Source organism: Sander lucioperca, chromosome 6 (genome assembly GCF_008315115.2).
Source record: "Sander lucioperca isolate FBNREF2018 chromosome 6, SLUC_FBN_1.2, whole genome shotgun sequence".
In the NCBI taxonomy this organism is placed as follows: Eukaryota; Metazoa; Chordata; class Actinopteri; order Perciformes; family Percidae; genus Sander; species Sander lucioperca.
In genome coordinates, this window is record NC_050178.1 from 31,712,088 (window position 1) to 31,726,575 (window position 14,488).

Below are 14,488 nucleotides of genomic sequence, written 5' to 3' on the forward strand. Positions count from 1 at the left end.
AGCTGAACAGACAAATTTCCCTGAGAATTTCCCTAAAAACTTTTAAATGAAAAACCAGGTCTTATTTTTCACCAACAAAAGCATGGCTTCCATTTACTGAAAGTTTGCATGATTTAATGACTGTATAATGCATCTGTTGTAAACATTTATGCAATGCAGCCTCCATGCTTTTATGTTCTGGTTACAAAACAATGAGTCATTCCTGTATATTCAATATACAGATTGTCCAAACCTGGTCTTTAACACATGGAGACATATTGGGACAGTTCTCTATGCAAAGGAAGTGATGTACCTTTAATCTTTTGTTTTATAAACTAAACCCAGCCACCATTGTGCTCACGTGCTTACCACAGAGTAGTATACGTGGATTCTCAGGTCTGCTTGTGGCTCTGTTGCCTGGGGGGCAGAGCAGATGATGTGACAGGAAGTTACTAACATGGTCCAGATGTGGGGACAAGAGCCCTCCTCCGACACAGCTGCAAAATGTGGACGACTACAGGCAGCGACTCCACGCATACACATGATCCCTGTGTTGAAGAAAACTCAATCAAAAGACATTTGTTTGTGTCATCTTTGCAGACTGAGATTTTAATCTGTTCCCATTTTCATTAAGCCTGTCCTCACTCACTACAGAGGTATAATACTAATTAAAGTTTTGTTCAAAAATTTAATTTTAGGGGGTATACAATATATTCAAGAGTACAAATTAGATATTCTACATGGACAGGTATTCAAATAATTCTTTAACTAATTCAAAAATGTGATAGTTTAACATGTAAGTGCCCTCTAGTGTTTAAAATGATGCAGTGCAACACAGTGGCAAAACAAAAGCTGCAAGTGAGCCACTATTTTGACAACAGTGCTTTTATTGTTATTATGAATAAGTAGAAATTAATTTGACTCTAAAACCCAAAGCATTGGAAATGACCGAAAAGTACAAATGCAGCTATAATTTTATCAACAAACAGTGAAACCATTACCAGCTTTCAGATCAAAGTTCTAGACAAAATAATGTGATCTAAATCTTTCTTATACAGCAATACTGTATCTGTATGATGTCCATGCTGAGAATGGTAAGAGAAAAAGAACGACTAACTAAATAAAAGACAGAACTTATTTATTTACCGTAACTACATAAAGGCACCAATCAAGCTTACTAAAGAGATGACAAAATGAAATTGCTTAATGGGATCTATGTATCCACAGGGGCCGGTCTAAGGGCCTGCTTCTTTGGGTTGTTTGGTATTCCATTAATAGAGTTTCCGCTGGCTGGACTGCAGACCTCTAGAGGGCTGTACCCCCCACCTCCCCCGAACAAAAAGAGGGCCTTTTATGTCTCCCCTGTCTGCAGTTTTTATAGTCCATTAAAGAAAGTCTCTAATCCTCATCGTCCTCTTCATCAATTAAGACCATCTTCCGCCTACGCTTCACAGGAGCAGAGATATCCTCCCTGTCTGAATCGGCATCAACGCTGGTTTGCATATCCATTGCAGCGGTGGAGTCATCCTCTGTAAAGACAGTAATGTGTGAGCCTAAATGCTGCAGTTCAGTCATGATTAAACACCACTGTTGTTGGAGGCCCGTTATTGGTGCTGGATTGCTGTAGCACAGATGTTAAGCTTAGCATGAAATAAGGAGTGAAAACATACTTTTAACCTTTAGTTTTCCAAGTTTTCTTGCTGGGTGCCCAGTTATCATTCAACTAACACATTGAAACACACATATATATATATATATATATATATATATATATATATATATATATATATATATAAATAAAATGAGCGTTTCAATGTATACATATATATATATATATATATAACATTGAAATACCATTCTCCTCCTCATCATCATCATCGTCCAACACTCTGCTTCTTTTAGTCGAGATCGTCTCCTGGGACCTGATGTGAAAAGGAATAGATTAAGAATTAAGTTTTGTTCAGAATTAAAAATAGACATTTCTCAGCTGTGGTTTGGCTTAACTGATTTACAAAAAAACATTCAATGATGAGTCACCTCTCATGTGTACCGTCTGTATCCTCAGTAGGAGTGAAATCTGACACAGGAGCTAAAAACAACAACAAAAAGTTGAATAACATGAACAAAGTCATCTCAATCCTTGACTCATCTTTGATTAGCAGTAGATTAAAGCATGCAGTGTCCCCTCGGTATGAGCCAGCATCTTCACGTGTTGCTTCTAAGGCAGTTGAACTCATTTTTAAACTGGCATGCCGGAGGAATCTTATTATAAGGTGTGATTCTCACGAACGCTGATTGAGCACAACCGGTCATTGTGGTCTTCAAATCAACTGGTTTTAGAAGTCCCATGGTCAAGGTATAAACGGTAGGGTGATCGGGCTTTTGCACTTGCTGCCCCGAGACTCTGGAACAAGTTACCCCCTGATATTTGCACTATTACAGATGTAGCTCTTTTTAGGTCCAAACTCAAAACTTTGTTTCAAATGGCTTTTACTACGTTGTAGTGGTGTGACAATTTCCCTCTCCTCTTCCTGTTTCTATGCAACCTTTTCTGATTTTACTGTTTTCTATGTTTCATTCTTTTGTTGTATGATATGTTGTTTTATTCTTGTTTTCTGATGTGAAGCACTTTGGATACCTGCTGGTTGCTGTAAAGTGCTATATAAATAAATGTTGATTGATTGATTCTCACTATTTTTTTTTTAACCTTGATGTGTTGCTGATTTTTAAGTTTCTTATATCCAACATTTTCAGATGCAAAATGAGAGTGAAAGGTTCTTTACAATCACAATTACATTGTTGCTTCTCCAGTTCCAGGCTAAAACAACACTTGATTGTGAGAACGTTGCCATTGCAAAGTGGATGCAGTAGATTTCTGTTATATTCTAAGGAAATTGAAGCATAGACATTTCCTTTTTCCATTTATAAATATGCAATACCACATTCATGGCTGCTAGATTAGCCAAAGCAGGCTATTCTAGTAGCCATGTAACTTAACACTTACCTACGTGACAACTCTGTAATTACCACACGTACCTGTATGCTCCGAGGAGTGGTGTTTCCTCTTGCGTGTGAGCAGCAGAGCTCTCAGAGCCTGAGCTCTCTGTTCCCCTGAGACCACCTCCGTCTCCTGAGATTCTCCAGTTGGACTTCTGGAGCCGTCTTGCTCCTCGCCTCCTTTAGGTTCCTCCTCTCTTGGACTGAGAGCTGCAGCTGCACCCCGGAGCTGGGATACACTGATCTTTGCTGGAATCCTCCAAAAGGTCTCCTAGTTACCGAACAGTAAAAAAATACTCAAATGAATTTGTATGTAAAGTATCAGCTGTATAGTATTTTCCACATTAGGTATTTTTTAAATCCATGTTTTGATTATTTTGCAATCAAACTGAGGAACTCCAACACGGTCTCAAATGAAAGCACAAAGAGCGGATCAAAGGGATTTACTTAGAATGAGGAAAAATGACTCATTTGGTGGTAAAAAAAAAAAAAAAAAAAAAAAAAAAAAAAATCAGAAAAGCCACACCTGTTCATTTGCAGGTGCTCGAAGTCCCAGTTTGCGCAACAGCCTCAGGAAGCTCTTGTTGTCCATGGCTTCTTCATTTGCCTCTTTCAGAGGAACAAGTGGCACATCCTGGGAGAAACCTTGTGAATGACCACAACAGTTTAATTAACAGACCAAAGAGTACTAATCACAATAGATTTTCTTGCACATACTGTAACTTCCCTGAGAGCTAAAACAACTTGCAATAGAGTGAAGCAGGGTCCTAACACCTGGTAATGAGTTAGTATTTTTCCACTTCCGGTTCCCTCATCTTGAAGTCAAAGGCTTTTTTTAATTTTGGTTTTTTGGTTAGACTCCTGAAATAAGGTCTGTGGTCAACACAAGCCTAAGAGATTTTAATGTTTTGTTCTACAACATAAAATACATCAGTAAATACCCCATTTGTGAACTTTGAAGCTTGTACGCGTCTTCAAAAAGGCAGGTGCTAATCAAGGGGGTAAGTGAGCGTCCACAAACCGTAGCTCCTATGGAGCCATTTTGTTGCTAACAAGCCATCACCCGACGTTAGCTTCCCATTGACTGCTATTCATTTTGGCGCCACTTTGACAGTGAATAACTTTACATCTGAAGTGTTTAAAGACTATTTGTCAATTGTTTATTTCTAAAGAAACACAACAATGTATAAAAGGCTCCATTACCTTGTACCTCACGTTATGGCTCCGTAGCAGACGTTTTTGTAAAAATAGGCTAACGATTGTGTCATAACCACGCGACTTACTGTCGCATAGTAGAGAAATTACCGTACAGTACAGGAGAAGCTTGCAGGCAGTTTGGATTTACATTAGCTGTTTAAGTTTAATTACTAATGTTAACTAGCATTTTAGTTAGCAATAATTAGCCTGTGCCTATGTTATCTCCTTACATATACCTACGCTCTCTGTCTCTGCAAGATTGGGAATGATTGAGATTTCTCTTGGCACAGCTACCAGAAGACTTACAACTTTCAGACAGGTTGCTCACATCACAACCACGTAGTCTAGCTCAGTTGGAGGCTGCACAGTAACGCTCAGCCATCACCGGAAAAGTGCTTCTGATATAGAGGGTTTTCACCGACGTCACGTTCTGGGCGGTAACCTGGATGCGTGGCCATATTGGAGGCACTCTGTGTAAACAACTGAATGGAGTAATGGAGTAGTGTGCACTTTGGATGCTTTAATACTTTATATCTAAACAACAGAAAAGCTCATCAAAACGCGTCCAAGATGCAAAGGCATGGAAGGACTTGGACCACAAAAAAGGCGCGATATTTTGAGAAATTACAGTTTACTGGCGGTGCAGATCCCTACAAGTTGGCTCCCTCTTCTTGGATCCATGGCGACCCGGTTATTCTTCCTTCAGTTACATATCCCGATATAGTCAACTACCTGGTTTTCTCGCCGAGCCCATACACAGCGGAAGACCTTAAATCCTACAAAAGTTTGGAGGCTTATAACCAGATGGTGTGTGGATGGGTGAGGGAGACGCAGTATCAAGTCATTAACGACCAATGTGTTGTGAAGGCCAAAGTAAGTAATGCAATAACGTCTTTAATCAACCTAACCTTAACTGTATGATATCATTGCGATACTCAAGGTGTAGCCAAGTGACTCTCAATAGTTTTTTTTTTCATTTCAAAGACCGAACAAGACAGATTTTCCCCTCGTAGATCCTGGTTGAGCTTTGCCAACCACAAGCGCCTCCTTTCCTCTCATAACTTCTGGCATTCCTCTCCCTGGTTTTTAATAACTTTTGGAAGTCGATAATATTCCAAATGTTTTTCTCGGTCTGACCTATTGGTACAACCTAAAACACGGCAATAATTAACCATTTTCCTTGATGCCGTTCGGGATCTATTTCAGTGCCTGTGCTTTGTTGTGATGTGGAGTACCTCCAACATAGCGACTTCGGGTCTGATGACGCGTCGTGAAAACCCTCTATACTTCACTGGTCTCCGTCCAGAGCAATGGGATCTGTTGGTCAATTTCTTTAACTGTCTATGGTGCTAATAGGTGGATAACTGAGACTACAAGCGTCATCACCCCGAACATCCAAAATCAGTCGGAAGTTGGTGGTGCATGCAACCAGGGTGTGGTTTGTTTAAAGCCTAACATTAGCTTTTTTTCTTTCTGGCGATCATAAGTGAAGATTACATTACATTTGTGAAGATTATCTTGCTGAACAAAACGTGTTAAGTATCATCAACGTTTGTTTGCAACAGAGCTCGTTTTCTGCTATGATCCAATATCAAATGGGTCCCAAATTCCATTAATTTTGTTGGGCGAAGCAAACTTCCAGGTCAGCTACAAAAATACTTAAATACAACAAATAAAAAATACAACACTCTATAGAGTACATAAATAACATGCAAAATGGATAGCTTTTTTTTTTTTTTGGACAGTTGCACTTACCATCTTGTTCACGGTCAATTGCTGTTCTGTTTAGACAACTCTGTAGCCACAACAAGGGTTCAGACATGCCTGTTGTAAAAAAACAACAGCATGAAACTAATCCCAAAAGTAATAGAAGAATAATGTATTCCTGTAGTCTTAAAGGTTTACTAAACAAGGACTTAACACACATTATCACATGAAATATATCCAGCCAACTAAAGAAAGCACAGAGAGCCTTTGCCTCACCTTCCTGTTGTAGAGCATACACCATGGCGCCTACATCAGGTCTCCTCTCTACTGTGGAGCGCAAGCTTTGGCTACTCCTTCCTCCATTTTGTGATGTTTCCCTTTCTTGCTCTTCCTCTACCTCCCTCTCTTCAGACTCATCGTCTTCCTCATCTTCATCATCTCTGTCGCCAGGATCATCTGTGAACCCTTGTGTTAATCCTTCTAGGAACTCGTCTTCAGTCTGCGGCAGAGAAAGAGGGAACTTTACTGTACAAACACCATTTCTTAAACTATAACTTTTCATACATGTGATTCTTTTATGATGTATACCATTCCTTTTCCGGAGCTCGTCCCTCTAGCGCTGCGACTCCTCTTCTTATAAAGCTCTCGTCTCTCGGACACCAAGCCCATACTGAGCAGCTTGTCCACCACGCGCGCACGGGAACGCTTGGCTGTGTGCTTCTTCATGATGTTACCCAGCACATCTGTGAAAACACAGTTTTGTCACTAAAGAGAGTCACCACACAAAGCATGAAGTATTCCTGAGACTGCTGTTGTACAAGGACTGGAAATGAGCATAGAGGTAAAGGCTACTTCATTTTCCTCTCATGCACTACACAATGATATCATGGTGTCCAGTACCATCAGAGTCTTTGTACTCCTCGTAGAGCATCTGCAGCTCCTCCTCTTGCTCCTCAGTCCAAAGAACAATCTGGGTACCTTTCCTTTTGGAAGAGAATTGCAGTGTATTGAGCCATTCTGCAATCTATTCCTCACTGCATTACTGCATATTACAGTATATTACTCATTCTGTCTGGAGTACATACTTCTGTTTCTTCAGTTCTTTAGCACTGTCCACCAGACCCATACGCACCAGCTGCGTCACTACCTGGCGCCGAGTGCGGGTGCTGTCGCTGAGTAATGGCAGCAGAGTCTCCACTATATCTGGCACTAAACACAAGAATCAACAGTCAAGGGAAGAATCTAGACAAGTACATAGTGTGCAAAATGCATCATGTAACTTATAATACAACAAACAGACCTTCAGAATGACGGTGCTCCTCATAGAGGTTGCGCAACTCCTCTTCCTCCTCTTCAGTCCATGTTGGTTTCTTTCCCTCTCTGACATATTAAGGACAATGAGACGCAACATTACAAAAGCAGAACCCAAGACTTTGCTACTTTGTAATAAGTGTAAATGCCATGTTTCAATAAATGTCCTACAATCCTGGACAACCGCGTGTTTTACCTGTAACTTGGTAACAAAGGTCAGCTTAACATGACACACAATGGTAGACGCGCAAAAACAAGTACCAACCCGTCTTTGCCGTAGCCTTCAGTCATCTCACGCACGGCTCCCACATTTTTCCAGAACAGCAGTTCAACATATGCCTTGTTGTTTTGCGCTGCCAGTGAAAAGAAACGGTTCAGAACAAACTTGGCAAAGGTCACCAGTTCCTGTGAAGGAGAAAATAAAAGTGTCTTATACTTGACCTTATAACACAAACAGCTAGCTTGACAACACTAAAGAATGGTTTTCTCATGTCATTACTGTACCTTGTAAGCAGCTGCAGCGGGGTCACTCAGGATCTTGTTGAAAACGTTGAAGACTGACAGCTGGAAAAGCTGGGCGTCCATTTTGAGGTCGACAGCCAAGCGATGCAGCATTCGAGCAATGCAGTGGTTTGTGTGAGGTGTGTTTTTGGAGTATGATTTTAATAAGAGGAGGTATGGACGCACTACACTGGGGTTGGAAAACCTGTGAGGGGTAAGAGAAGGGTAACATTCCCCATTAGGAAGGTCACAACAATACTTTTAGGCATGCAGTGGCAGGTTATTGTTACTATATTCTATATCCACGACCTTCCACTCCGTTTGCCGCCAGAAATTTCGCTGTGTGTCCTTTTCGGCCGGCTGTCCGTTACTTTATGCTTTCTTTGTGCTGGAATTTTAAACTTGGTAAATTTACAAAGACTATGGTTAACTGCTCCTCAGATCTCTGCAGGGTAAATCCAGACAGCTAGCTAGACTATCTGTCCAATCTGACGATTGTGATTGGTTTAAAGAAATGCCAATAAACCAGAGCACGTTTCTCTCCCATCCCGGAATGCTGTGTGGACTAGCCAGACCATCCTCCGCAGCGCTGTGAAAGAAGGTCTGGCAATGCGAGACTATTGTTACTATAACAGGTTTCCTCACCTCTTGATAAAGTCTAGAAAGTTGAACTCTTTTTCGAAAACCTGGACCGACTGCAACTCTTCCTCTTCTAACTCTGCTGCATCATCATCATCCTCCTCCGCGGCAGGCTCAGGAGGAGGTGACCCTGAAATCAAAAGGCAAGGTTTGAATGCTGCATAAATGCTGTGATACAGAAGGCTCACATAGATATACATTTATATAAAAAATTTAAAATTTAAATTAAAAAAAAAAAAAAAACTTACTTGGCAGGTTGGCATGCAGGATCTGCTTCAGGAGTTCCAGTTCCTCCTCAGGTTCCACATCAGCTGAACCGAATACATCTCCCTCTGGCCACACCTCCCTGGAAATGCCAAAAAGATGGTAAATACTTTAATAGCTAAACGTGTGTGATTAGTCTGAGGGGTCGATGGCCGAGTCTCACTGACCTGGCAGCACGCAGCAGCGCCAGTGCTTCTGGTCCCAGTCGAATCAGCAGGGCATCCTGCACCCGCACCATGGCGTCAGTGCGCTGCTCCTCAAGAGGAGTGTCAGATGTGGCATCAAATGGCACAATGCTTTCAGTTAAAGACTCTGACAACTGCACACAGAAGACAAAAAGGTGGTATTCAGTGTCTGTTAATTTGTCCCTTTTCACTGTGGACCAGTAAAAATGTTCATTGATGTTGGGAGCCCTCTGCTCCCCCTAGAGGTTGATTCTCAAACTGACCTGAAACCCTGAAGCCTTCAGCTCTTCCTCCACAACCTTCCAGGTCTCTGCCAAAGCCTCTGGACTAGTTTCTGCAGCTGAGGGCTTTTTTTGACCTCGAGACTTTTTTCGCCTCACCCTCTTTTTCTGCAGAGTTAACAGAGTTAGATATTAATATTTTAAGCAAGTACTAATAGCAAGAATTTACACACACTTCAAATTTAGCACAAGAACATACCTGAACCATCAAGCTATTGCGACCTTTGCAGTAGCGCTCTAACATGCGCAAGAAGAGATGTGTTGACTCCACCAAGTCTTTGAGGTAGGAGTGAGGCTGTCTGGTTTCATCATACTTCCTCAGCAGGGTCAGGAAAATCTCCCTGTATTCCATCAGGTAAAATATGTTGCCTAGAAAGTGAGGGTAAATAGATGAGGCAACTAGGACTACAATCACATGCAAACCCTTTTCCATATTTCAGACTTAGAACAAGATTTAAAACTGTGTAGCATATCCATATACTAGATGCCTTATGTAGCAATGTGCACACTCTGCTTGAACTTCATTACATAGAAAAAAATGCTAAAATCCAAATCTTAAAACTGAAAAGAGAACTCTTTGTCCACAAGAGCTGTTAGCATCTTACTTTTAATTACGCTGCAACTCTGACGGATGCTTTCATCCTGTGAGCGGTCCATCTCATTTACAGTTAGCAGCAGCTCCTGATATGCCTTTAGTGCCAGGTGCATCCTAGAAAGAACAAGTGATATAAGTTTGGGACCAACGTACAGATTTGACATTTTTCTGTTAACCTGTTTCCTAATTCCCTGATTCTCTTACCTGCGTGACCAGGACGTGGCCTCTTTGCGGTCTGTGAGCATCATCTCATAGTAGTTGGTGATGTTGCGCTCAATATAATGAAAAGCACGGATGGACATGGTCTCAGACACTAAGTCAGCACGAAAACCGTTGCCACGGTTGAAGGCCATGAAAAAGCTGAGCGCCCAGAGGTAGTACGTCTCGTCATGTTGCTGAGTTTGCTCTCGAATTAGACTTTCCTGTAGAGGAGACAAGGAAATACAAAGTAATGACACTATTGTACCTACAACGAGCCTTGTGAAACTTTTACAGAATTGGTCCACAAATGTAGACAGAAACTTAAGAAAGAATTACTCATGAGTCACCTATTGCACATAAACATATCAGACATCTTCTTTCAAAGGATTTTTACGCAACATAGTTTTATAAAAAGGTATTTGAAATTTAACTGTCCTATTTTCCATTTGTATACTACTAAACAAGACACAAAAAGGGTGATTGTTGTATTGGGTCTGGGAGTCTATGCTGCAAAAAATAAGTCACTAATGTTACAGCAGCTGACCTTAACAAGGTACATGAGGCGATTGTAGCAGTTCTCCAAGAAGTCCACACAAAACTCTCGCAGGAAGAGTCGAACATTTAAGGCCGAGCGACGTTTGTCCTTACATTCCCGAGCCTGTCGGTTTCTCTTGGGAACACGTCTCACTGCTTTGCCCATGTCATGAGTATAGTTTTTGAACTAAAAAAAAAAAAAAATTGATTCATATTCAATACATACAAGCATCACTGCACCAATATTGCTTGGTATCACTACAGGAGTTCACTACTCACATTATGAACATTTCTGTGATAAATCACATCTTTGTCCCCAATGGACTTGAGGCCTTGAACAACGTAGGACCCTCCAAAGCGAGAGTGTCTGAAAGAATAACATCGTCACACACACACACACAGACAGAATAAAAGCTCCAGTACTTCAAACATATACATATATGTACACATTTTAGGACACAAACCAACGATATCTATAACTAACATGCAGGGGATTTTTCAGGCCAAAAAACACATTTTGGCTCTGGATGGAATAAAGTGGTGAGTGTATATAAACTTGATTTTACCTGGTTCCTCGTTGTAATGTGCGGGAGCGTTTGGCTGCGAGCTCCTTCTCCCTCAGTGCCTCCAGCTCCTGAGTGTCTCTGTGCTTCTCTTCTGCTGTACGAGCCTGACCAGCGCTCACCAGAGCTTCCGGTGTCTGTAGGGAAAGAACAAGAGCTCAAACACAGAACAGCTGGAAAACTATATGTGTTTATCGAAAATGTTCTTCTGTCTAACCTGGTCTCTGAACATCAGGGAGATTATTTCCAACACATGCATACTCCACTGCTGCTCGCTCTGGGCCGACGCCAGGAACTTGATCAGGTCATCGAAACCGCTCATGTGAATGGCCCACAGCAGCCTATCATGGATGCTGGCATCATCATCCACTTTCTACAGGAGAAACACAGATTAGGGAAGAAGTACAGGTGGGATGAAGGGCAAAGTCTAAAATACTGTAACTTTAGCTCTGCCTCTTATATGATCACATTGGTATTCACGTTAAAGTCAGACCTTCTCTTCACATGGGTCGGCAGGTACGTGAAGCACATTTCTGACCAGCAGCAAGATCCTCTCTATCAGCAGGTTATCCTCCTCCTGTCTCTGCTCCCAGTCCTGAAAGAGAAGGAGGTGAGTCAAAACAGACATGAAGAAACACGCAGATAAACAGAACCATGTGGAAAGCAGATGAGGTGAAGGTAACGGTTTTTTTTTCAGTGAAACACTCACCAGTTGTAGAAGCGTGTATAATGTCTCACTTAACATGCCAAACACCGCTTCGCTGGCAAATGCCTGGAAATAAAAGCAGAGGACACAAAAAGTACTTACTGTTATATACGGTACATTTTAAAAGTGAATTACAGTTGTTATTGGAGTAATGGCATAATGTATTATTGTTATACTGAGATCCTAATACCTCTTTACAGGCTTGTAAATGAGACGTCACTTGCAAAAAGTGATGTCTAAACACTGGGTCATCAGGGACTTTACCAAAGCAAAGCATCGCAGGCTGAGTAAGGTTGACCATGAGCCTGAGGAAAAAACAGAGAAGAGTCAGTAAATCTAATGACATGTTTAATACATGTTTAATAAAACAGTATGTGGTACCAGCATGGCAATAATGTATCACAATATTGGCATTGGTGTATCAATAATCCACTTTATAAGATCCTATGACCCTCATGTTATAAATATTCATGAGCATACATTTCAAGTTCAAGAGAGAAGATTCAAGTTAGTTGTTTATACCTGATGCAGGCATCAAATAAGGCTTTGTCTTGTCCATGTTGGATGATAATAGGCAGAAGGTCATTCTGTACAATCTGGCCTGCACCCAGCTGCTGGCGGACGTCCCGAGTGTCATCTTCATGGCGTAAATACCTGATCAAGTCTTTCACACTCTCTGCACACAGAGACAGAACAGTTAGAGAAGGACAGGAGCTTTGCTGTTCTTAATTCATAACATCAATATATTCCCCTTCCCTCTGATGATGCAGAAAAAAAGTATAGGAATATGTATAAAAAAAACTCTTTTTTTTTTAAAACTCACCCAAGCAATCAGCTTCTTTGTGATAGGTGTCTCCCTCCAGATAGCCGAGAGCAGTGCACGTTGCCAAGAGCTCGCAATTCATCCTGAATAAGTCCACACACCATCAGACTGCCTGAAGGTGAAGGTTTAGTCTAATCAGCCACACAGTAGGATACAGACAGACCAACACATCAAGATCAACAGAGCATCTCAAAAAGCTGATTACTATGAACTTCAGATTTTGTGTTAATTAATTAAACTTTATTTATTCCAGTGTGTGTGTGTGTGTGTGTGTGTGTGTGTGTGTGTGTGTGTGTGTAAAAATAAAACATAACCAATAATAACGGTGAATATGCAGAACACAAATCAACAACTCGTTTAAACAATACTGCCCTACAAAGCAAAAAGGCAGTGTGCAGAACTGAGAAAAATGACTTTAAAGTTATCCTGTCATCCAGCTATGTAGTTGTAGGTAGATTATTGGACATGTGGCTGTTTTTGTTACTTCATATTAGCTTATTCTTTGTACATATCAATCCTCATATTTAATTTGATATTTTACCCCTATTTTGCAGTTACTGTATTCTTGCTTTGTTTCACTAGGGCTTTTTGCAGTTACTGTACAAACGACTACCATTTTTCTCCAAAACGACACACATTTGAGATAAGATGTTTTGTCACATAACAAAGGATGCCTTGAATGTCATGAAAATGATAACTCATTTTTGACCAAAAATGCAGTTTCTGCCTTTTTGTTTTGTAGGGCAGAATAGTAGGAAGAAGAACCATGCTTATCTAGTCCTACTCTTTTTTCTAAATTAATCTGATCCAATTACATTAACCACCTCTCCGCCTCAGCATCCATTATTCTGTTGGACTAGATCAATCTAATCAAAATTTGCTAATGGTCGTGAACCTGCACATAATAATAAACTTTATTTACACAGCACGTTACTGCACATGACATGTTACATTTAGAAGCAGTTAAAACTTTTCGAGCTGGCTCATCGGTCACTTGCAGAGAGGACATCAAACTTTTTTTCAGGTTTGCTTATTAACTGATTGAGTGAATACTAGTGGGTTCTAGGTATAGTTATCTAACGTTAGAGCTTACCAACATTTGTTTCGGCATTACAATGTTCACAGTAACCCTGGGAACCAACCAGGAGGTCCACTGGTTGGATAATATAACTCAACGCAAGGTAACGTTAACATTATCACATTCACCAGTAATGACTGTTATAATAAAGTAGCTAGTACACTATTCAGGGGTTTATATTAGCCACGGTATCTAGCTAATCCACAACGGACGGTTCTTAATGTTAATATTATCGGTTAGCTGCAGTTCACAGCAGTCTAACGTTAACGTTAGTCGACCAGAGACTTTTTGAATCTTGGTTCAGAGAAAGAACAACAACACGGATTAATTTACCAGATAGTTTAAACGCTGTTCCTCGACAGGTTCCGTATTCAGAAGCCGGTGGAGTATAACATTAAGAGCTTTCCATCCAATAATAGTGTTGGTTTTTAGTCTGATATCTCACAAATCTGAGAGTCTGACAAGTCTCGCGCCAAGACAGCGAGCGAAAACCCAGAAATCGGATGTAGAATGTCGTCATTGCGGATACATATTTTGGCCTGAGTTCAGAATTACAGGCAGCCCCTTTCCAGGTTTACCTACCAAACAAACTCCAAAACTAATTTAAATCAATGAATTGCCGGTGCCAGGTTGAGGTAAGAATATATGATTACGACCTGATCCATGGTTGACGTTTAGGTGTGCCAAACTTTGAGAATGTAGTGGAATATACTTGCAGTCTGAGCTAAACGGTCGCCTGAGAGCTTGTACGTCGGGCAAAAGAATGCCAGAAAGAAGGAGTTCCTGTTTACAAAGCTCCTTGTATGTTAACAGCATGAAGGGTACGTTAGTTAGTTAGTTACCTAATAAATATACAGTCTATGCCATAGACTGTATATTTGATAGTAGTTGTACCTAAAAACCTTCTTTGTTTAATTTAAAGTGTAT

The 14,488-nt window shown here is 40.8% G+C and overlaps 1 protein-coding gene across 3 annotated transcripts; it reads right to left on the reverse strand.

Moving 5' to 3' along the window:
* Window positions 1-848: 848 nt before the first annotated feature.
* Window positions 849-14,057, reverse strand: timeless (timeless circadian clock). Of its 3 annotated transcripts, none has more exons than XM_031322298.2 (30): window positions 13,895-14,057; window positions 12,484-12,595; window positions 12,183-12,336; window positions 11,851-11,965; window positions 11,664-11,726; window positions 11,448-11,549; window positions 11,172-11,327; window positions 10,958-11,091; window positions 10,671-10,758; window positions 10,402-10,578; window positions 9,861-10,078; window positions 9,667-9,770; window positions 9,261-9,430; window positions 9,044-9,169; window positions 8,763-8,914; window positions 8,580-8,677; window positions 8,338-8,461; window positions 7,696-7,897; window positions 7,457-7,596; window positions 7,181-7,260; window positions 6,966-7,089; window positions 6,781-6,863; window positions 6,469-6,623; window positions 6,157-6,379; window positions 5,929-5,997; window positions 3,503-3,621; window positions 3,016-3,247; window positions 2,017-2,068; window positions 1,834-1,901; window positions 849-1,508 (listed from the first exon to the last, which is right to left on the reverse strand). In XM_031322298.2, the coding sequence occupies exons 2-30, from the start codon at window positions 12,563-12,565 to the stop codon at window positions 1,378-1,380; spliced, it is 3,741 nt and encodes a 1,246-aa protein (XP_031178158.1). In that variant the 5' UTR covers window positions 12,566-12,595; window positions 13,895-14,057; the 3' UTR covers window positions 849-1,377. The 3 variants fall into 3 exon arrangements, with proteins under 3 accessions (XP_031178158.1, XP_035858089.1, XP_031178150.1); XM_036002196.1 differs by having other exon boundaries at window positions 12,484-12,614; XM_031322290.2 differs by having other exon boundaries at window positions 12,484-12,619.
* Between the last annotated feature and the right edge of the window lie 431 nt (window positions 14,058-14,488).